Source organism: Adiantum capillus-veneris, chromosome 9, assembly GCF_014529385.1.
Source record: "Adiantum capillus-veneris isolate H3 chromosome 9, ASM1452938v2, whole genome shotgun sequence".
In the NCBI taxonomy this organism is placed as follows: domain Eukaryota; kingdom Viridiplantae; phylum Streptophyta; class Polypodiopsida; order Polypodiales; family Pteridaceae; genus Adiantum; species Adiantum capillus-veneris.
This window is the reverse complement of record NC_140939.1, coordinates 4,345,123-4,367,573: the sequence shown is the minus strand read 5'-3', so window position 1 is coordinate 4,367,573 and position 22,451 is coordinate 4,345,123. Positions and strand designations below refer to the sequence as shown.

Here is a 22,451-nt window from a genome sequence, read left to right as displayed (position 1 = left end):
CTCTGGCCTCGCCTCCATCATGACATCTCCAGACGGGTTCGAGATCAAGGTCCAACCTCTTTCCATATTGCAATTCAGATCGCATAGCGTATTGAGGCCTCTGCAAACCCTAATGCTCCAATAACCTTTGTCCCTCAGCCAATTACAAACCGCCACTCAAAGGAGTCCAATCCCATGCCCATGGACATTGACATTCAGAATTCTTAAGTGACTTCATGCAAAGCATTGCCCGCGCGGGATCCACAGGGTCGACCAAAATGTTTCTATTGTAACAATTATGGTCATGTTCGACGACATTGCAGACAGCTTCAAGCACGACAACATCACCAAAATTTCCAGGTACAACTTGTAGATGTTTCCTCTCTAACAGAGCTTCTGGGAAACATCTAGGCGGGACGCTGGTGGAAGAGCATCGCCCGCAAATTCAAGCCGCCGCATCTTCCAACCGCATGGTGTGTTCCACATTAGCCCATATAGAGAACACATCTCAAGACATACTTCTAGATTTAGGCAACAATATTTCCTCCATTAGTGAACAGTTAGTTCAAGAATTAGGTTTACACACATCCACACCACCGCCCATCAAGGTTTTGTTTGGTGATAACCAAAAGGTCTCCCACTCACATACACAAGCCCATTGTACTTTCTTTCTAGCTCATCAACAATTCACTCATTCCTTTTATAATTTAAGCAAGCAATTGTTTCCCATGACTCTAGGCTGCGATTGGTTTGTGAAAGCCAAGGCTCGCTTACAATTCGACTCACAACAGTTGGCTTTACCCAACTCTCTCTACCGATACCGATGTTTATATGTTCACAACAAAACCCCACTGTCGTACACAAACAATGGACTTGGGAAAACTCTCACATCCATTTGCATGATATCCGCAAAGTCTTTAACAAATTCTCCAAATTGTTTCAACCAACTTCTCAAACCTCACAGACAAACTTTCCCACACAGCATGTAATAAACACAGGGGATGTTCCTCCTGTCCGCATGGCAACCCGACGTAGGTCTCCCTTGGAAAAGGAGAGGATCAATCAAACAGTCCAAGGTATGCTTGTCTCAGCCTCACCTAGCACGCAAGGACGACGATACTTATCGTTTTTGTATCGATTTCAGACCACTGAATAAGGTGATTATCGATGATCTTTATCCACGTCCTAGGATTGAGGACCTATTAGACCAGTTAGGGAAGTCCAGGTACTTCACCTCTCTCGACTTGGCGTCCGGCTATTGGCAGATACCTCTGCATCTGAAAGATGCACATAAGAGAACTTTTTTTACTCACATGGGATTGTTTCAATTCACTCATATGCCATTTGGTTTGTCGGATGCTGGTAGCACTTTTCAAAGAACGGCTAATACAATTTTTCATGACCTAATAGCTCAAGGTGTCGTACTAGTATATTTGGACAACAGTTTATTACACATACAGACATGGCAGCATCACTTACAGGTTCTAGAGCAAGTACTCAAAAGGCTCCAGGAAACTAACCTATAGCTCCAATTTAAGAAGTGTCGATGGGGTAGTACGAAGCTCAAGTTTTTGGGATTCATCATCTCTGTAGATGGTATTCAAATGGACCCATCTAAAGTTACAGCTATCCAGAACTATCCTCCTCCTTCCTCAGTCAAAACCATCCAAAGCTTCCTTGGGATAGCAAATTTTTCTCTCCGATTTGTCCCAAATTTGGTTGCTATAACTTATCCTCTCTGTCAGCTTCTCAAGAAGGGTAACAAGAACACTTGGACCTCAGCATGTCAATAGAGCTTCATCCAATTCAAGCAAGTAATCAAAGATGCTGCTCTCCCAGCTCACCCCAACTTCTCCTAACCTTTCAAGTTACAAACTGATGCATCAAATCAGGGTCTGGGGGCTGTACTACTGCAACAGGATGACCTTCAACGTTGGCAACCTATCTAATTCATCAGCCACTCCCTCAGAAGAGATTTATTCAACAACTGAAAAAGAACTGTTGGCAATCGTGTGGGACTTCCATAGATTTCACCCCTATCTCCATGGCAACAAAGTACATGTAGAAACCGATCATCAACCACTGGTCTCCCTGATCCACAAACACCACCCACCTGGGCAATTACTACGATGGGCACTTGGCTCTGCAGGAATACAAGTTTACATTGGTCTATTGCAAGGGATTAGATAACCTCATTGTTGATGGTCTCTCTTGATACGAACATCAAGCCACGCAGTTTCTCCCTCAACCCCTAGACCTTCATGTTCACATAGCTCAGATGGCTGCATTACAACAAAATGACCCAGTCATCAGGTAGATAGTTTTGCAGATGCAGTCCCCCCAACCAAAAGAACCCCATCGCAGATTTATGATGATCAACAATGTCTTGCATTATGTCGCCAATAGCCAAGAACCACGCATCTATGTGCCCCAGGTACTCCAACAGTCATACTTGGATTTCTATCACAATCATCCTCTTTCTGGGCACTTGGGTTTTCATAAAGTATTACACAAGGTCAGGTTGCATTTACTATTGGCCCAACATGCGGCAGTCTGTATCTCAGCATCTTCTCCAATCCGAGGTGCGCCAGAGCATCAAGTCCCCACCTCAGAATGTCGGGTTTTTGTCTCCAATTTTTTGGTCAATGAGCCCTTCCAGCTGTTAGGTTGGGATCTAATGGGCCCCTTCCCCATGTCTACTACAGGTAGCTGCCATATACTCGTCATCACGGAGTATCTAACTCGATGGTGTGAAGCAATTGCACTACCAGAAACTTCCATTGTGACTCAAAATTGGCGACAATTTTGGAAAACATTTCTTTTGCAAAATTATAGACCACAAAACATTGGTCAAGAATCACAAGATAATCTTGAAAATAGCTATTTAGTTAGAAAAATCTTTGCTACACAAATGATAAAAAATTTTCTATAACTTTTTTCCTTCTCACCTACCTTGAATGGTTCTCTACAAGACACTTGTGCTCTGATATGAATAGAAATAACCGTGTGTACGAGAGCGTGCATATGTGAGGAATGAGATGAGACATGAATGTGTGGGTGGATCACCTCTCAAAATGGTAAGAAAACTTATTACTCTTTTATCTATTAAGAACAAGGGTATGCGTACAGATGGGCATAGATGGACACTAAGTTGATGTGCATGACTCTTAGTAAAAGGCTTACTCGCATTTACCCCAACACTCAAGTAGTGACCAATGAGTATCAAATCATGTTCATATAAATCCTCTAAAAAAGAATCAAGTGCATTTGAGAAGAAAACATTTTCACCCTTGGCATGAATAATAACATAGAATTTTGGGCCTACATAATCATCTTCAACAATCATAGTGTCTTCATTCGCATGCCTTGCTCTAACTACTATCTCTACAACTAGACTCTCTTTACTTACATTATGCCCAAACTCTAGGTATAAGGACTTAATGTATGTAATCCACTACAACATATCAATGTCAGGATTTCAACAACTTGTGATCATCCCAATAAATGGAAAGCAATCATTTTTTACAAATATGAATGCGCCAAAGAAATACTCTTGATCACACTTCAATATTGTAATCACGCCCCTAAACTCTCTCTTTACCCATATATAAATTCATCAAAAGTTATTTAGAATATATATGTTTTATCATGCCTTGAAAAGGCAACATTGGTCACAAAAACTATTCACACTATTCTCAAATTACAATGATCAAGTCAAGTAGACATAGTGATCAATCCAGTGCTATCTGGATCGAAGCATATGCACATATACATTCAACAATATAGTGCTTACATCAAAAACTTTGTGCATGAATTTTACATTGCCTATACGGACGAATATGTCCATGTGTGACCAAAGGACTATGGAAAAAAACAGTTCATCTATTTTACAAGAAGGTAGAAGTGAAAAACTTTTTTATTTTTATGGCAAAACTCACAATTGTTAGTGGATAGTATTAAGAACATCAGAAATATACACCAACCTCAAGCTCAGATCGAGCCTTGAGGGTCAAAGGATTACAAGTTTTCTGCTTGACAGAGAAACCACAACTACTCCTAGGCTTTACTTATTACAAGATGTCATCATGACATGTATTGTTCTAGACCAGTCCTCTGAGGCTTGTTTGCCTCCGATCATGTGGATCGTCACTCTGCTCTCTTGTATGATTTCAGAAAAGCTTGCCACAGCCAGACCCCCCTCAAACACACGGCGGTTCCTTGCTTGCCAAATATGTCAAAAGAAGTAGTACCTAATTATTTGAGTGCAGACAAGAAGAGCAGGACTTCCCAACCTATTACTACCAAAGAACAGATCAGTCTTGAAGAGCTTAATTTGCCATGTCCTTTGAATCCACTTGCATATTTTCCCAGACATGCCACTGATTGCCTGGCATCCCATGAAAAGGTAAGCTAGGTCTTCACTAGCTATTCTGCACCCCGAGCAACAATCGGACCCGATTCCTCTTTCTTGTATCTTTACGCCCGTCGGCAGAGCACCCCACGCATCACTTTTCTCCATGACTCCCTCCCACCATTTTTCCGTCTAGTGCCTCTTCCATAATTTCTTGAGGGGGCTACACCAATTAGCCTTGTGTATTAATGCATGGTAAATGCCTTTAGAATGTGGTTTCCAAAAGAGGCTACTCCCGGGCCATCTCCAAGCGTCCGATTCAAAGTTGGATTCACAAATTGGCATCACCACCTTATCAAGCTCTTTCATCACCCATGTAGACTACTAAGATCTCAAATCCATTCAGTTCAAATTGGATAGCTAAAGAGTCAGTAGTTTCCCAGCACTTCTTGTTGCCATCCCAGAATTGCTCTAGCCGAACGAGCCCCTTATTATTCACATTCCTGGCCATTTCTATCCAATAGGGGCTTTGCGGCGGCCCCAATATTTTAGAGATCCAAGGGGACCGGTGCAAAATGGAGTTCTTAAAGTATCTGGATACTTTCCTCATTCCAAAATCTCAGTTGCTATTTTGCACTTCCTCATCAGTTCCCCTAAGAGTCCACCAGATCTAAGATAAGACCACTTCGGGGTGAGAAGTTTGTCGTGCATCACAACCCCCTTCCACTTTCCCCCTTTCGATCCCAGTTTTACTGCATCAAGCATTTCCTTGCTCATGATAGCCCAAGCTTGGTCCTGTTTAGCCAATGAGACCATAAATTTGGCACAAAGGGCCTTAGCATGGAATAAAGGGTTAAGAATGCTGAACCCTCCTTGGTCTACCGGGCGAGCAACTACCTCCCATCTAGACCACTACCATGGCCGAGAGGTTTTCGTGTTGTTCTTTCAAGAAACCTTTTCACTAGTTTTAAGGATTCTTTCCAGTTACACTTAGCCATCTTGAGCACGGGGCTGAGGAAAGCAATATACGGGATCATAAAAGAATTAATCATTCTAATCCGGCTTTGGAAGGGGAGGAGAACAAACTCCCATCTTCTTATTTTTTAGCTTATTTTTTCAAGGGCCCATTGAAATCTTTGCATGTGGGTTACGTCCACCCCTATGGGGGCTCCTAGGTGTCTGAATACACTCCCTTTTGAGATAATCTCTCTTGTCCAAACTGCAGGGTCAAAAGAGTCGTTCTCCGACAGGGAGATAAGTCTTGACTTCTCTATATTGAACTTGGATCCCGAGGCCACGGAAAATGTTTGCACAATCTCTAGAGCTCTCCTGACAACTTGAGGGCACGCCTTCAAGAATAGGAGTGAACATCTACGAACATTTTGGCCAGTAGCTGGTCGTTGCCCGGTAATGCCAGACCTTGAATCTCTCCCTGCGCAACACTGTCTTCGAGCATCGTAATGAGAGGATGCGACCCGATGGCGAAAAGAAAGGGGACCAAGGGACATCCTTGCTTAATAGACCTTTTAACCTCAAAAGAGCCCACAATTCTGTCATTAAATAGGAGCTCTGATTGGCTACCAACGCTTAGTGTGCGTATGAGGCGACAAAGGCGAGGCCCAAAGCCTAGAGCTCCCATGACTTCTTCTATATAGGACCATTCTATTCTATCATAGGCTTTGTCGAGGTCTAGCTGCAACAAGATGCACTCTTGCTTGGAGAAGGATGCATACTCTATTCCTACCATTGTTGCCAAGATATTGTCGTATATAGATCTCCCTTTAATGAACCCGTGCTGATGGGGAGAGATGATCCGACTCAGGAAAGGGGTCAGTCTGAGAGCTATCGCCTTGGCAATAATTTTGTATACTACTGACATCATTGTAATGGGACGCCAATGTTTAAGTTGAGAGGAGCAGATCTGTTTGGGGATGGGCTTGATAAGCCCTCTCTTAACACTTGCATCCAATGACTCTTCGAAAACAGCTCGATTGGCCACCCGTGTGACTGGACCCTTGAGATCATCCCAAAATTCCTTGAAGAATTCAGCTGTCAGTCCATCCCAACCGGGGGACTTTTCATTGCCAAGAGCTTTTAGTGCTGCCGAGCATTCCTCCTCAGAGAAGGGCATTTCCATGTGGTTGGCTTCCTCCTGGGGAACCTTCTTTTCAACACTCCCAAGTAAAGACGCTCTGGCTTCTTCCACTTCCTGAGATTGGGTCTCTGGCTGGCTGATAATTGAGAATAAGTCCAGCCACCTCATCTTGGTTTTGAATTGTATTCCCTTTCTCATCGAGCACTTGCACGCGGCCTCGACTCTTCCTCACTTTTAGAGCCTTAAAAAAATGTGCTTGGTTAGAGGGCTGTGATTGAAGGAAAGTTTCCCTAGAGAGAAATCTTGCCTTCTTGATTTCCTCCAGCTGTTCGTTGGCCAGGTGAGATTTAGCTTCAAGCCATCGCTTGTGCTCATCCTCGGTAGCCAGTCCGACAGCCTTCCTAGAGGCTAATTGCACTACCTCCTCTGTGAGATGTTTAATATGTGTCTCATTGGCTTTTTTAACCCGAGGACCCGAAGTTTTGATAGCTTTTTGGTACACTCCGAACAAATATATTCCAAGCACTAGGTTTATTCATCCCCACATCTTTCTTGAGCTTTCCCAACGCTTTCTTGGTGATGCTTCTGAAGAGAGGGTTTTTGAATAGGTGTGTCCCTACAACCAGAAGCTTTTTCCCCTCCCCCCCCCCCCCCCCCCCCCCCCCCATTATCTTTCTTGAGTTGTAAGTGTAATGGCATGTGATCGGAGAGGCTTTTTGTTGAGATTACCTTCATCTCTAATGTCGATGAGATCCAATCAGCTTGATAAGAGCAGTAGCATCTATCTAGTCGGGAGGCAGTGCGGGCCTACTGAAGGCTTCTGTAGGTGAATTCAGGCATGTTGTTCCATGGGCCCACTTCCCACAAGTCAATCATAGCCCACTTCTCACATAAGCTCAGCCATTTAGACTTTTCTGAGCCACGCAGTATACTAGCAGAGCCTGTTCTGTCCTTGCTTTTTTCGACCATATTGAAATCTCCAACCATCAGCCACTCCTCTTCGATCGAAGTATCCTTGAGCTGCATCCACAGTTTAGCTCTATCCTTTGTGTTGCAAGGGATGTAAACATTTACTATGGTGATAGGTTTATTGACCCATCTGATCCTAACATCAAGGACTCTTCCGGGTGGGTGGTTTAGAACCATCTTTGGCTCCAAATCTCTGTCAGCAATGAACAAGACACCACTAAAACCGTCACTTCCTTCCCCATAAAAGATAAGATTTTTTCCTACAGCCTGTTCTCTTTTGCTACGAGCATTGAAATGGTGCTCTTGGATGGCCCAGCTATTGACTGCCTTCTCTTTCTTCACTTCTTCCTAGAAGAGAGTGCTCTTCTTTCGGGTTTTTAATCCCTTCACATTCCAAGATTGAATAGAGAGAGTATCCATCATTGGGGAAGGGGGACAAATTCTTCTGCCTCCAGGAACTCTTCAATAGAGTTCCCATTCAGGTTGTCCTCTTCCATTGGCTCCATTTTTGCTGGAACCTGCATGGTATCCAACTTAGAAGTGAAAAGGTCCTCTTGATTCGTCTTCCCCAAAACTTTGAATAAGTTCTCATATAGGAAAGGAGGCTTTGGGAAATCCAGCGGGAGACCTTTGTTTTGTCCCAAAGCCCTGGCCTACGCTTTGAAGCGTTTACATGAAATATGAGATATTTGTTGCCAGCCCTCATCTTTTGACCTAAGAGTTGGAGACATCACGGTCTTTTGCATTACTAGGGTGGTATGGGACAAAAAGTGGATCACCAAGCGGAGCTGCGAGGTCCTTCAAGTTCTTCCTAATCCATACGGGGAGGTTGACAAACTCCACTCATATTGAGCAAAGATCCTTGAATGCCTCGTTAGATTCAAACAGAGGGTCCCAACGGAGCACGCACACCGGTGCACGATTGAAGAACAACGGGCTTTTCGCCAAAACCCTCTCAATCATTGCATTGTCGTTGAACTGAACTAACACGAATCCTTTTGCTATATATTGGGTGAACATTACCGTGCCATGCTGATTCAGAACCAGTGGACTGCAGAGCGAGTTACTGAGCTCAATTCTATTGGGAACTCTCCCCATAAACCGAAGACCAGAGTGGAATTTGCAACCTCCGCAAGTTATCTTTTCACAATGGTAGGGGGAACAAACACCGTAACGGCATCTTCAACCTCGACACGCTGCGGGAGCGTCTTCTTGAGTGCTTGGAAAGCTCTGTCCCCTTTGGCCACTTCAACAGCATCCTCCTGCATCGCCGAATCTTTGCGCGACCTTTTGTTCAATGATAGTGCACAAAAGATTGTCGTTAGGTCTTTTTCTACCTGCATCTTTCTTTGTTTCGACCTCCTTACTCATATTAGTAAGGGAGCTTTGGCCACTATCATCGGCACCCGGTTTCGTAAAATCGCATGTCGAATCAATAGCCTTCAAAGCGTCGGACTGCTCTTTGCCTGCCACTGCTTCGACGTAGAATGACTTAGAGGAGCTCGTCATGACGCGATGAAAGACCTCACCGACACCAAGTCACAAAAGAGAGATCTTAACGAAGGAGATAATACTCGCTTATCCTCCACAGTAGGTGGTGGTGAAAAGCCTGGCGGGATAAGTATAGGTTGAACAAAGCAACAAGCAAAAGCTATTATTAAGTAAAGGCTCAACAAAGCTTAGCTTGAAATGCGATTATTAAAGAGATAATAATCGCGATGCCGGCAAACACAAGGGCGCAACAGAGAGGGAGTTCGTACCCTAAGCGCTGCGAGCAGAAGTTGGTTGATGGGGAGGTGGTCGCTTTGGGCTGCAGGCGAGGTCACAGAGCCACAGAAGTCCTCCCAAGGGTTGAGATCTGATCTTAGCCAATCTCGAAACCACCCAAGAGCACCAATGAAAACAAAGCGATGGCAATCGCTATCTTGAGCTGCCACGAGAGGCAGCCACCAAAGACAGCACACAGGGCAGGACAAGAACGGTAAGAGCCGCTGGCTGTGTAACGTATCATTAGATTAGAAAAGAAACTACTCTTGGGTCTAAATTCACTTTCATTAATTAATTTGCTAAGGAGATTCCTTCAATACTATAACTTTCAACACTAGCCTCTCGGACAGATGGAGTTGATGCACACGCTGGATCGTGGAGCAACCTCCCCCTTTTGCTTGTCACCCCTCGGGGTTCGGCACAGATGCACACTGCAACATACGTTGACCTGTGTGCTCCTCTTCCTGTGCCTGGTGTCTGTGCCTCCTCCACAATGCCTAGCAGCCTTGCGATCCGCATGACCAGCAGAGAGAGGGAGAGAAGAAAGAGAGGTGGATAGTGTGCGTGCTTCACAATGCAGGACAATATCGCTTGCTCATTCTTACCTTGCAAGGCGATGCACCCTTGAGAAGGAAACACCAACCTAAGTGTCTCTTTGCATGCTAGACACCGCCATCTACTTGCGCGCACACTACATAAGTTGATTCACCCTTGGCTGCAGCTGTTGATTTAGGCCCCTCCCCTCCGTCGGTTTCTGCTGCCTCCCACATCAACAGGGTCTACGACAGCAAGAGCAAATAGCTCGCATCCTCCGTCGCTCAGATGCAAGAGGAGATACTCCATCGCTTCGTCCACGGCACCCTTCTCCTCGCAGGCCAACCCCTTGTCATCGTAGCCTTCCCTGTTGTATTGCGTCACCTATGGAGAGAGAGAGAGAGAGAGAGAGAGAGCCCTGCTCCGATCATGGCCCTTTGCCCGTCTTCCTCTTGCAAGCTCATCAAGGTCTACATCCAATTGCCCCTGCGCAGACCTGACCTGTGAGAGAGAGAGAGAGAGAGAGAGAGAGAGAGAGAGAGAGAGGCGCATTGGCGTGCATCTCCTGCTTTGCGAATCGCCTCTGCCACCCGTCCTTTCCCTCTGGGCCCTCTCTTTTCTCTCCCCCTCCACGTAGCTAGCATTGGCTTTTTTCTTTACTTTTCCAAAGGGTATCTATTGAGATACTCTCTAATGAAGCACCTCAAACAAGATTAGAGGCACATATTTTCGAGAGTCCAACATCAGCTTTATGTGTGACATTTATTCTTCGTGATCAAAGAGAGAAAAATCCATATAAATATCCCATGGATTCTAGAGGAATGCTATAAACATGACGATGAAAGATTTAATTAGCAAGATTTATTTGCATACATGTTTCTCCATCTTACAAACGATCAATTGAAGTGTCGCCACAAATTTCAAAGTCATCAATAGATGGAGATTATTAAGCTTGTGGCTACCCTTATGATTAACAAAGTGATACTATGACTATAAGACAGACACAACCCAGATTCCTTCTCCTAGTTTAGCCAAACTAAATACTCTGACTTTGGCCGCCCCCCCGCGGGGGAGAAACTGCACAGATTTGGTGACTTGATCCTCATGGCGCCCTCCTCTGCTCCACATGCCTCGCATCGTGCAGTCTTATTTTGGCCATACTCACTTTCCGTTCTTCCGATGTGAGTTGTGTCCCCCTCTCCCTCTCCTCGCTACCCTTCATAGCTGCCTGAGGCGAGCCTCTCTGTCTTCTGCATGCACCTTGGACTTCTAGCACGCCAAAAAGGGAAAGCTTGACATTTAGAAGCAAAATTAGTGCTACCTACGCTTTCGCTTTCATGTTGGCCTGCAAGGGCATGCCCCCTGCTTTCACCCGCATGTCTTGCCTACTCCTGCCTCGTTCGCCATGGTTCTGTAGCTCCTGCCTACTTCCACGAGTGTGCGTCATGGCTTGCCTTGCTGTATTTCTACTGCTCGTTCATTGACTGCAGGCTCGTGGCAGCTATCGAGCATTTCTAGTGTTGGTGCTCGCGAAAATCATTTCTTCAAAAATACAAAATTCCTGATCATAACACATAGAACCTATCTTTCTCTTCCTTTCTCTCTCTTCCCCTCCACGTGCCACCTTCCCCCCTTCTCCCTCAAACCTATAAGAGCAACTCCTAAGATTCCTACGAAAAGAAATGAGAAAAAGATTTAGAGGGGACACTTTTAATATACCTGGGTCTAACTCAACTTTCATTGGTTAATTACATCGTAAGATTCCTACCCGAGCCTCTTTGAAAGCAAAAGTGTTGCGCTCTTGTTGTTCCCACGCACTCGCCCTCCCCTCAGCGTACAGTTGCCCATGCACCTTCCCCCATTCTCGCATCTGTCTTGCTCCCTCGCTTTGGTTTGTGTGTTCGCTCTCCATCGTGCCCTCGTCACAATTGCGCTCTAGACCTATTCGCCTCTAGTGTCTTGCCAGGCACGGCTCGCATTTGCAATAAGCCCCTCTTTCTCTTGCAGGTCCTCACGCACGAAAAACATGGTGCTGCTCCAACTGCTCCAACCCAAGCTTGCCTTGCAGAGGAAATAGAGAGAGAGAGAGAGAGAGAGAGAGAGAGAGAGGAGCTTGCATAGCATTTTCGCTCGTGTGTGCCCTCCTCTCTACGCACTCAGGCAACAAGCCCCCCCCCCCCCCGGTCACGCCCGTCAGCCTCGCCTTGGGTGACACCTGCCCTTGATTGCATCTGCAAATCGTGGCACCACTGTTCTGCCAACTGCCCCATCTTCGTGTTGACGAGATAGCACGCCCCCAGTAATAATTTGCGATAAATTCCCAAAATGCCCTTCAAATTTCGGATAGTCTCAAAATATCTCCGGTTGTGAGGGACACAAGACGAGAGAGGGGAAAGGGGCACAAGAGAAGAGAACGAGAGAAGAAGAAGAAGAAGACGAGTATTTTATCATCGCAGGAAAATATCCCAAGAGACCTTAAAGATCTATCCGACGAGGAGACTTGAACTCAAGCCTGTTATTCAAGAGGGATACGACATTTCTCAATGTACTAAAAATGGCACGATATCAAGCCGAGCCACATTTTCCCCGAACATTGTTGCCCTGGAAAAAAGTTTGCCGCTTTTCCTTTGAAGACAAAAAAAAACTCTCTCTTTCCCTCTCTCCGTCTCATCGATGTGCCATGCCCATGGGCAAACCCCCCCCCCCCCCCCCCCCCCTTCCTAGATTACCTTTCATCCAAACTTTTAAAGAAGCATCTTTTGTGATTCCTATAAAAACTAATGAAAGAAAACGTTTGTGAGACCTACTTCAAACATTCATATTACCTACTGGGTCTGCGCTCGCATTAACTGGAATCTAGGCAGATGCTGTTGACGTGGATCCAGAGATTACATAGTCGCTGTTTGCTGCGCAGAGAACAAAAAAAAAACATACAAAGCCTGTGCGCAGCCCGCCTGCCGTCCCTCAGCTGGCACAAAATGACGTTCGGCTCCATCATGAGGAAACGATCGGACACAAATTCTTTAATTGACTGCAAGATGTACTCTGTGGCATGAGCAAGACAGAGACAGTGCTGACACTGTTGAAAGCAATGAGAGAGAGAGCAATGCTTTAAACGATGTTGTATACAGCAAGGAGGGATGACAAGCCTATCATAATGGAACTCTGGCATGAGAAGGACAGACAGAGTGGTGAGACTGTTGAGAGGAATGAGAGACAGAGCAGTGCTTTAAACAATTCCAATATTGTTTAGAGCAAGTAGGGGTGACCAAGCTACGATAATGGAACTTTTTGTTTGAGATTCTGTACAGACAAAAAAACCAAAAGATCTCTGAGCTCGAAGTAGTTCCATTTAGATTATTAGAAGCTGGGAGTAGTTCCATTTACATTTTCAGAATTTATGACAGGTTCTAACTGCGATTCACCATATTTGAAAACCTACATAGTATTGCATTAAAACGATTCACTTGGGCTTTGAGAGCTGTCAGTTCTTTTTCCAATGACAAAATCTGCTCTTCCAGCTTTGTCACTTGTATGTCAGCGACGTTGATTGCATAATCCTCGATAGTACCCCTCGAACTGCGTATCGCTTCAATAAGTTCCGACTGGAGCGGACGGGTATTTGTGGCTTGATCTCCAGCCAACTCTTTCAAAATTGCAGCAAGAGCATCCTCTATCCTGTCGATCTGTGTGTCTTCTATCATACCAAAAGACTCGTCTGGTTGTGTCTCACTCAGTCGAAGCATTTGATTTTCATCTTCTTCATCCATCTCAACACTGCAGCCAAAACAAATTGTTATCAGTTTATATTTTTTGGTCACAATAAAAAGCATTAATGCTATTGGTAGCAAACACACCACACTAAGCAACTGTCGTCACGTCAACACGATGTACAAGCGGAATGAAATTATCCCCTATTTCTGCATCTCTTATGCCAAGTTCAAGATCAAAATCATTGACAACATTTCTTGCTGGACTACAAAAGACGTACGTCATGGTCAAAAACTCGGCAACAAACATAGTCCTACATCAACTATTATAAGCATACCTTTGTCTCTCTTGCCAACGGGAATTGAACCACTCTGCACGAGATTGTGTGTTTGCATAGACATCATCATTAACAAAAATATTGACAATGTCTTCATATGTTGTTGTGGATGGGTATATCATACACCTCCACAATGCTTTGATTTTTGCAAGATGCATTCCACGACCCTGATAAGGAGTTATCCAGGATGATGATGGATAGTACTTTCCAGTTTTCACCATTATATGCAATGTAGATAGAAAGTCGTTGCCTTCTGGATGTCGAAGCTTAAATTTCCAATACATTAGGGCCCTATCAAAGATGTTTACTGGTGTTAAGCAGACCCTATTCTTCAATTCATCGGCTCCATATAAGCTATACAACTCTACGCCGGAATTCACATCGTTACTACTTATATTGTAGACAACCTTTTGAAAATGTGGTTCATCCTGGTCTTTCAAACAATACCCCACCATGCCCTCGAACGTATGCATCTTGTGTTGTTTCAAGCCGCGACACAAAACCATTCCCCCTGCAGGCGCTGACTTACCCCAACCTAAGTACGCTTTTATCTTCCTATTCACTGCAATCAACGAGGTTGCCCAAAGACGAACAACCATTTGCAAATGAAGGTGCAACAGGGCTCCTCCTCTTTCCAATGCACGCAGTCCAGCCAATGTTTCCCTTTCAAGAAACAACCGCATGCACCCCAACAACCCTATGTCTACATCGTCACCACCGACAGATATAGTAACACTGACTTCCATTACTCTTGCCTCTGGTTTCTTTGCTTTGGAGGAGACAACATTGCAGCCTTCAGTATTGGTAACACCTTGCTTCCCTTTCCCTCGCACCTCAGACTTTAGCCTGCCCATTGTTCACACCTACAAGAACAGCACCAATGCGAAACACCTATCGTCGGCCCAACAACAAAGACGAAAACACAAACCATGCAGAAGCAAAACCAGGCTCACTACAACAAAACAACCAAAGACCACTAAAACAACACGTCTGTCACACATAGACTTACTTGACGACTTACCTTATGAGCTGCAGTACCTAAACACACACTGTAATTACTTGACGACTTACTTCATGAGCTGTAGTAGCTAAACACAGAGAGTAATAACCAATAACTGCTCTCAACAGCAACAGAAGAAGACAACAATGCACTTTCATCAGCGGGTAGCTAAACACATATAGTAATAACCAATAGGTGCTGTCAACACTAGCAGAGGACTTACTCAGCAGTTGTAGGCCTCACAAAGAGTCGCAGAGAAACGTAACCACCACTAGCCGTCAGCGACAATCCCAGACACACGCAACCAACAAATATAGCCGTGCCTTGTTGGAGCTGCCCTGCCTTGCTGGAACCTAGGTGCAATGCGTCAGAGGCAGCCAAGCTTTGCATGACATGCAGTGTTGCATTTTTTATTAATCCACATAAACCAGAGAGCATCTGCACAGATTCCGTGTATTAGATCTGCTTGCCAAAATTGGGCGCACCTACTTCAAACATTGCATAGTTAACTGTTGAACTTAGCAAAACTAAGAAGACTAAATTCATTAATGTTGAATGACTCTAATTCTTCCTAAATTGAAAACCTCAACCATGCTTATATATCTAGATACCTGTTGGGGTATTGGGTGCCCCAAAACTCAAGGAAGTAACTTACTGGCTCCAATTTCCAAAAGGGGTTTATTAGATGGAATCTGTTCAAGATTCTATGTTTATATGAAAGCAAAAGGGTTTCTCTTTCTCTCTCTTTGCATGTCTCTCTCTCTCTCTCTCTACGTTGCACCATTGGTTGTTTGCAACTTGACCGACTGGAGCCAGGCTCTCGCTGCTCACACCATTTTGTGCCTTGCAAAGCCAACAAGACTTTGGGGAAGTTTCAAGGATGCGAGGAGGAGAAGCTCCATGACTTGTGGGAGGGGGAATGCAGGGGCATAGGTAGAAGAGCGCAACAGAGAGGTGTAAGCCTTATGTCCTTTTCCTGATTCAGTGCGGAACAATGAGTGTTGTAGAGGAGCAACCCTTGGGTGTTGCCCAATGCAATGATAGAATGGAAGGGCGGTGCCCATTCAGAGGAGGGCCTACTGAATGCTCATTTTCATTTCGTCGTGATGTAACAATTAGGGAATCTTGTGTCTGTGTGTTTTAAGGCGGGGTCTCACAGTCAATGTTGTAACAGCTTGTGCCTCGGGGTACTAGTGTGGAGGGCGAGGTTTCCTCAAGGTGGTGTACAGGGCAAGGTTTGCCTTGATTGGAGCCAGAGGACGCATGACTCTCTCTCTCTCTCTCTCTCTCTCTCTCTCTCTCTCTCTCTCTCTCTCTCTCTGAGTTCTATTCATCCGCTTGGTAGCGCCTGGTCTCACTCATCATGCGGTTGGGAGCTCTCCATCGTGCATCCGCGCATGAGTACATAGATAGGGCAGACGAGAATGAGGACGCAAACAAAGGCATTGATGAGAGCAGGCACGGAAAGTGTGCTGCCGATGGAGATATTGTAGATATGCCTCAAGATTGGGATTAAGAGGAAACTATTGCAAATGTGTGTGCACACGAGACAGATGCACGACAGGAGCATGCACAGATCTGTGTGTGTGTGTGTGTGTGTGTGTGTGTGTGTGTGTGTGTGTTCTTGAAACAGCATGTCATGCACAGCAACCGACATAGTTCGCTTCTGTAGATTGTATGGCTAGCTGCACCAAGGAAAGGGGCAGGGGGATGTTGTGGCGCCGCGTTCAGAATGAGGTGCTCCAGGCGATGGCGACAGGCAAGCGCAAGGTGTTAATGTGAACCAGGAAGAATAGTTTCTTATTATGAAACCCACTTGCGCAATCAAAAAATTTTCTCGATCTTATTAAAGTCACTAGAAAAATCTTAGAAGTATAATTTTTTGGAAAAATAGGATAAGTAAATTCTTGTATTTAGGTCACAAATTTAACAGTAACCATTTGATTCTCCTCTGAAACATGAAAGCTGTTGAGAATTACCAAGCATAATTCACTATCCTCTATATCTCACAAAGATGGGGTTTCATGTGTTGTAGCTATAATTCTTTGAAAAAGCCAAATACATTTCTACTGGGTCTACTTTACACTTTCATTAATTAATTAGGAGGAAAGATTCCTTCGTAGCGGAGAGTCCAAAGGGAAAGGTCCCATGCCACATCACCCAATCACCTAACCTTCCCTTGCAAAATGGGATGCCATGGAGATCTCGGCTCTGCTCACAACCATCACACATGCATGCACTTGCTGACCTCAACCACCACCATCGACACACAAGTGCCTGCCCGTTGCACTTGGGAATGCTCCCCACCCTTGCAGAGTGCGTCCATCTTCTCGCTTCTGTCCGCTCGTGCCATACGCCTTGTATGTTGTTGCATGTGTCCTCATTTCCCTGCGCAGGCCTCCCTCGCTTCCTCGGCATGAAGCACGTTGGCCTGGCTCCATAGCTTTCATTACCCAAAAATTCTCTACTTGTTGTAGCCCTGCGCACACCTCCCTCGCTTCCTTGCCACGGAACATGCTCGCCTACCTACACATTAACCCTCATCGCCCAATAATAGAGGGAGCCCCTCGTTGTCTTTGCATGTCCGCCTTTGACCTCGCAAAACACCAGATCAGGCAAGCACCGCACGTTTTATCCTTGTCCATCTCTTCTGCTAGCACGCTTGGCAGGAAGCCCCTCCCCCTCGGTCCACTGCCCTGCTACTACTGCGCCCCTCAACTCCATGCCACCTACCACATAGCATGTGTGCGCATGTCTTCTCCCCATCCATCTTCATTAATCTAATGCATGCTCTCTCTCTCTCTCTCTCTCTCTCTCTCTCTCTCTCTGCGCGCCATAGCCCTCGCAGAGGCCTCTCCCTTATGGCTGCAGCTTTGGTATGCTGGCTGAAGATCTCCAATAACGGAGCAAGGCGCAGTTAGTGTCTCCATGAAGGTGCCCTCCTGCTTTGAGGACGCAGAGAGAGTGGGAGAGAGAGAGATTCTGCCCCTATCGGCCCTCTGCAATTTGCATCTGTATCTCACCCACACGCAGAGACAACCACATTGCCCTCAAAAATATCTCTCAACTGCCTGCCCAGTGAATGCCCGCCTGGCCCCTGCCTTCCCTTTTCCCCTTAAAAGACCCCAAAAACAAAATTGGCCGGACCTATTTCTTTGAAAAAGCCAAATACAACACATGTTTTTTGCATAACTTTGGTTGAGGAATGCTTTGCAATAACAAGGTTATACGAAGAATTAGTTGCCTAAAATGATGTCAAGTTTTTTCCGCTCATAAGCCAACTTTGTAAATATATATATAGCACTAAAAGTTTAATTTTTAAACTCCTCAAACAATACAAAAAAAAAAATTCACTAAGCAAGGCACGAAAGTGTCTCAGAACACATAACTGTCCCATTACCAATCTAGTGTTAAAACCAAGAGCATGATCACATATCTAATCATGATCTCTAAACATGCCTATATATTGAGCATTGTCTAGGGGATTAAAAGGGCCAAAACGTGAAGTCTGATTTTTTTTTCATGTTTGTTGTTTTAGTACTTCCTTGTTATGCACACCTTTGTCAATGGTGAAAGTGTTTTAATGCTTTTTAAGTGTCCCATGCATACTTTTGAATGTAAGGGACCATGGAGACTTGAGATAATATGGATCTAGCAGCAGTAATGGGCATGGCGATATAAAGTTTGATGATATGTTAGAAGAATGGGAAATGCAAATTTTTTGAACCTTATTCTTTGTCCCCAAAAAAAATTGGTGAGGCTAAAATAGCAACATGGTATGATCACTAACTCAATAAAGTTTACGGGAAACATTATGATATGGTTTAGAAAACAAGTAGGAGCCTACTTAGTGTGCAATTGATTGTAAGAAATTGTTGTTTTGAGCAAAATGATATGATACATCAACTTTGGAGGCTTACCATGATCAAATGGTGAGGAATTTTCACAGTTACTCATTTTTTCCATAAGTAGTGGTATCTGAAATTCAAGCATAAGAAAGGACTTAAAAAAAAAAGAAGATTTTATATGAGGTTGAAAATTTGTTTCAAAACCGTCAAGGTCCAGGGTCAGGGGACAGGCAATCTGAGCTGTTCATCTACTCCATATGACTAACAGTAATTTTATGAACAACCGTTAGATCTGCGACAAGTCAGCATGTGTAATAAAAAATATCACTTCATTTAGCTCTGCCATCCACAACACAACACATCAGCATCTGTAATTAAACCACAGTCTGACACATCAGCACTCAGAAAAAATGATGACACATAAATTTTCTCACTAATTACTGTGCAGTCAGAACTCAGTGTGTCACTAAAACTGTCTCAATCTTATCAAAGTTCACTCAGAAGCTGACTGTCACAAGCTCAGTGTGTCACAAGCTCAGTGAAGCTGACTGTCACAAGCTGACTGTCACAAAATAAGACTGTTGATAACTTTCACAAACCAAAAAAGTTCACTGTCCCAAGCTGAGAATTTAATAATAGCGTCAGTATGTGCTGATTCCAAAACCTATTACTTACATATGTCATGAGCCAGATTAAACCCCTAGTTTAGAAGGAACATTCTCCTTTCCTGAGAACACATTGATCACACAGTTGTTGAATGTGCCAGCTGACAAAAGAGAGAATCCACGACTTGGACAATTCTGGGCAGCCACATTCAATACACGAGTCGTCTCCTCCGGAAGGTGATTGAGTAGCTCCTCATCAAACGGAATTTCATCTCCAATCTTGTATGGCTTGAAGACTATGCCTTGAAGACTAGGATTCTTCATACCGAGTCCCCTGTCACCAGCAGCTCTACACTCCATGTTGCCAACGGACATGATATTCCCAGCCTTCGATTGCCTGCTACCACTTGCGCAATCCTTGCCGTATATATTCCCTGCACAAGTATATATGTATTACAAAATATACATCACACGAAAGTAATCTTAAACTCTTTAAGTCAAAGATAAGAACCTTCTATGTTCTCACAAAAATTACTGAATTTTTTCTCTAGAACTTGCGGGTAAACTTTAAGCTTTCCAGATTCATCATACGGATCAGACAAAATCTCCTGCGCCGCAGCCATACGAACTTCATTCGACATATCATACCTCTCATACGACGTAAGACGCTTGTGACCAGTAATTAACATCCCCACCTCACGTGGCACCTGCCCAAGGCTCATTCTTGTAACACACGTATTGCGTAACGACTTGTTGCTGAAATTCCCTGCAAGTCCTGATCTTGCTCCAATACTCTTCACAAGCCCTGTCAATACCTTCACCGATACCCTATTCCGACTATACCATACCTACACACAAAAAAGTCAAGAAAATACATCCAATTGAAAAGAATACACAAAGTTGCTACAGTCATTGACACACAAAACCTAAACTCACATGTGTTCGAGGATTATTAATGGGTTGCAAAAACATAAAACCCAGATTCTTGTCACCCAAGACAAATATCGGCATGTGACGCATTAGTTGCTCATATGTTGCCAGCACATCCTCGTCGCGCACGGTCACAGGAGGTCGAAAGTGCTCCGGCTGAAAGTGATTTAGATCAACTTTGTAGTTTTTGCTTGATCTCTCACAAAATCTGAAACACACATGCGTATTACAACAAGAAACAGACACAAAACAAATTGATCCAAATCACAGCAATAAGACCAGCAAAATACCTGACATAAGCCCCAAGCTCATCTTTCCCAGACGAAAACATCGTTCGCTCTAGTTTGTACAGCTCATAGCCACCTCTAATGCAAAAATGCAACATGCAAAAGAATGCGAACCTCATCTGACAACACCGTCCATGCATGATGCTAAAGTCGATGTCGCCAAGGATTGCTTGCTCCAAACTAACCCCAATGACAGAAGCCTTTTTTCTATCTTTGCAAACCCCTTGCGCAACTGATCTACGCATGGCAGCCATAACTGAATTCTGAGTTCCTTTAAAAATCGGATTCCTTGCAATATCAAACGGCACCTCAGTCACACCCGTTTTGGCGATCCTCAAGTCTTGTTCTTTCTTTAAAAGCCTACCAAAACATCTCAGCATTCCCATTAGCGTGTCGGAGGGAAACAACTCACCACGCTTCTTGCAAACAACTAAGAAAAACTTGCTAAGCAGATCCTTCAAAGTATGTAAATCCAGCTTCTCCAACGCTATGCTAGAATCTATCCCAGAGAATTCCCTCCATGCATCAAATTTCTTCCGTGCCCAATTATTCTTCTGCTTGGTTGAGTTCTCTCCCAGATTTAGCATCTCCTCCTCCAATGCAACATCAACATCAAGAAACCCGCCTGCATTGCAACACATTTGCCCATGCTGTACATGATCAAGACCGCCTGTAACTTGGTGTATGGCAGATTTTTGCGAATGCACACCTGCAACTTCAACAACACCACCACCTGGATGTTCAAAATCGGCACAGGTCCTGACCCCTTTCCCATTATAATCTCGACAGCATACAGTCGTTGTGCTTCTTGGCGTAGCTAACTCCATATCAACAGGCAGGAGAGAAAACGAAGGAATGGAGCCTGCATCACCTAGTATGTCTGGCGGAGTCGACTTGTGAGCCCTCTCGACCATCTTCTTGCCTCGCCTAGATCCCATACGAGCGCAAACAAAAATTGCATACCTCTGCTTCAAGCTAGTGCACGACACACAGGTAGCGCGTAAACCAACCTCGCACCCTAAGTTCACGACTTTCACATTTGGCCCCCTTCCTCTGGACCTTGACGGCCGGGAATGGTCATTTAGTGACCATTCCCATAATGTTGACTCCCACATGGCTCCCGGCCTCCGCCGATCGCCACGTGGTCGTCAACATTATGGGAAATGGTCACTAAATGACCATTCCCTACCCCATGAAAAGACACTTTTATGTCTTGTTAGGTTACCAAACTAGTGTTAATACATTTGTCATAACAAAAACTCTCTTAGAAACATACATATGATGCATAGAAAGAACTCTTATTCCAAAACCTATATTTAGTAAAATCAAGGTCAAATCTGTTTGATGTCAGCTATCATGTTAAGCAACATACAATTGATGCATATGTACTAGACATTGACGTTGTTAAATCCAATATAATTTAATTAATATTTATAGTATATACATTTGTAAAATAAAAGAAACACTTATCTCCTTATGCTTCAAATTGAACTACAAGAGTAGAAAGAAGGAAAGAGGAGTGGAGAAGATGAACACTACAGGAGAGCAAGTGCTACTCCCCCCTCATGGGAGCATAGACCATCTGGCTATTGCACCCATGTGAGACCTTGTTTATATAGAGTAAGAAATGCTACAAAAATAGAGAGTAGCCTCTCCTAAAATAGAGAGTTGTCTAAAGAGAGTGTGCTACACATAAAAAGGGTTTTATAGAGAAAGTGCTATGAGAGGATGAGCCTCAATAAGGAGGCGTATCTTTGCATGTTCTATGTGCATGGCTTATATCATCCCATACCTGTGCACACATAGACTATACTCATATGTCAATTCCGGTCAGTCAACCTATCCATAACAATACACACACACACAGACCACTATAGTCTTTTATTGCATCCACCTTGCATTAATCATTGTAAATTATGACTCTTCTATATGTAGATTATGTGTCACGATGCCTCCACACCTCTTGCCACTCATATAAAAGTTTTTGTGTCTTAAAAGTTTTTTTTTTGCAAAACTCACAATTGTGAGTGAATAGTAT

The 22,451-nt window shown here is 44.2% G+C and overlaps 3 protein-coding genes across 3 annotated transcripts; all 3 read right to left on the bottom strand.

The window, feature by feature from the left end:
- Positions 1-8,395: 8,395 nt before the first annotated feature.
- On the bottom strand, positions 8,396-8,952 carry LOC147450051 (uncharacterized). The gene has a single exon (XM_086520642.1). It carries the CDS (start codon positions 8,901-8,903, stop codon positions 8,643-8,645), a length of 261 nt encoding a protein of 86 aa, XP_086376768.1. The 5' UTR covers positions 8,904-8,952; the 3' UTR covers positions 8,396-8,642.
- A 4,153-nt stretch (positions 8,953-13,105) lies between these two features.
- Positions 13,106-14,597, bottom strand: LOC147450050 (uncharacterized). The gene is made up of 2 exons (XM_086520640.1): positions 14,026-14,597; positions 13,106-13,472 (listed from the first exon to the last, which is right to left on the bottom strand). Exons 1-2 carry the CDS (start codon positions 14,595-14,597, stop codon positions 13,106-13,108), a joined length of 939 nt encoding a protein of 312 aa, XP_086376766.1.
- A 4,650-nt stretch (positions 14,598-19,247) lies between these two features.
- On the bottom strand, positions 19,248-21,531 carry LOC147450049 (uncharacterized). Its single transcript, XM_086520639.1, has 5 exons — positions 20,417-21,531; positions 20,133-20,334; positions 19,892-20,044; positions 19,708-19,804; positions 19,248-19,630 (listed from the first exon to the last, which is right to left on the bottom strand). Exons 1-5 carry the CDS (start codon positions 21,526-21,528, stop codon positions 19,284-19,286), a joined length of 1,911 nt encoding a protein of 636 aa, XP_086376765.1. The 5' UTR covers positions 21,529-21,531; the 3' UTR covers positions 19,248-19,283.
- Positions 21,532-22,451: the final 920 nt, after the last annotated feature.

Excerpts from the sequence above, each read along its gene's own strand:
- LOC147450051 (XM_086520642.1), bottom strand. The coding sequence starts at position 8,903 with ATGACGAGCTCCTCTAAGTCATTCTACGTCGAAGCAGTGGCAGGCAAA.
- LOC147450050 (XM_086520640.1), bottom strand. The coding sequence starts at position 14,597 with ATGGGCAGGCTAAAGTCTGAGGTGCGAGGGAAAGGGAAGCAAGGTGTT. Across the intron at positions 13,473-14,025 it reads ATCTTTGATAGGGCCCTAAT|TGTTGAGATGGATGAAGAAG; the intron begins GTATTGGAAATT and ends TTTTGGCTGCAG.
- LOC147450049 (XM_086520639.1), bottom strand. The coding sequence starts at position 21,528 with ATGTGGGAGTCAACATTATGGGAATGGTCACTAAATGACCATTCCCGG. Across the intron at positions 20,335-20,416 it reads GAGCTTGGGGCTTATGTCAG|ATTTTGTGAGAGATCAAGCA; the intron begins GTATTTTGCTGG and ends TGTGTGTTTCAG. Across the intron at positions 19,805-19,891 it reads TTGGGCAGGTGCCACGTGAG|GAGATTTTGTCTGATCCGTA; the intron begins GTGGGGATGTTA and ends GCTGCGGCGCAG.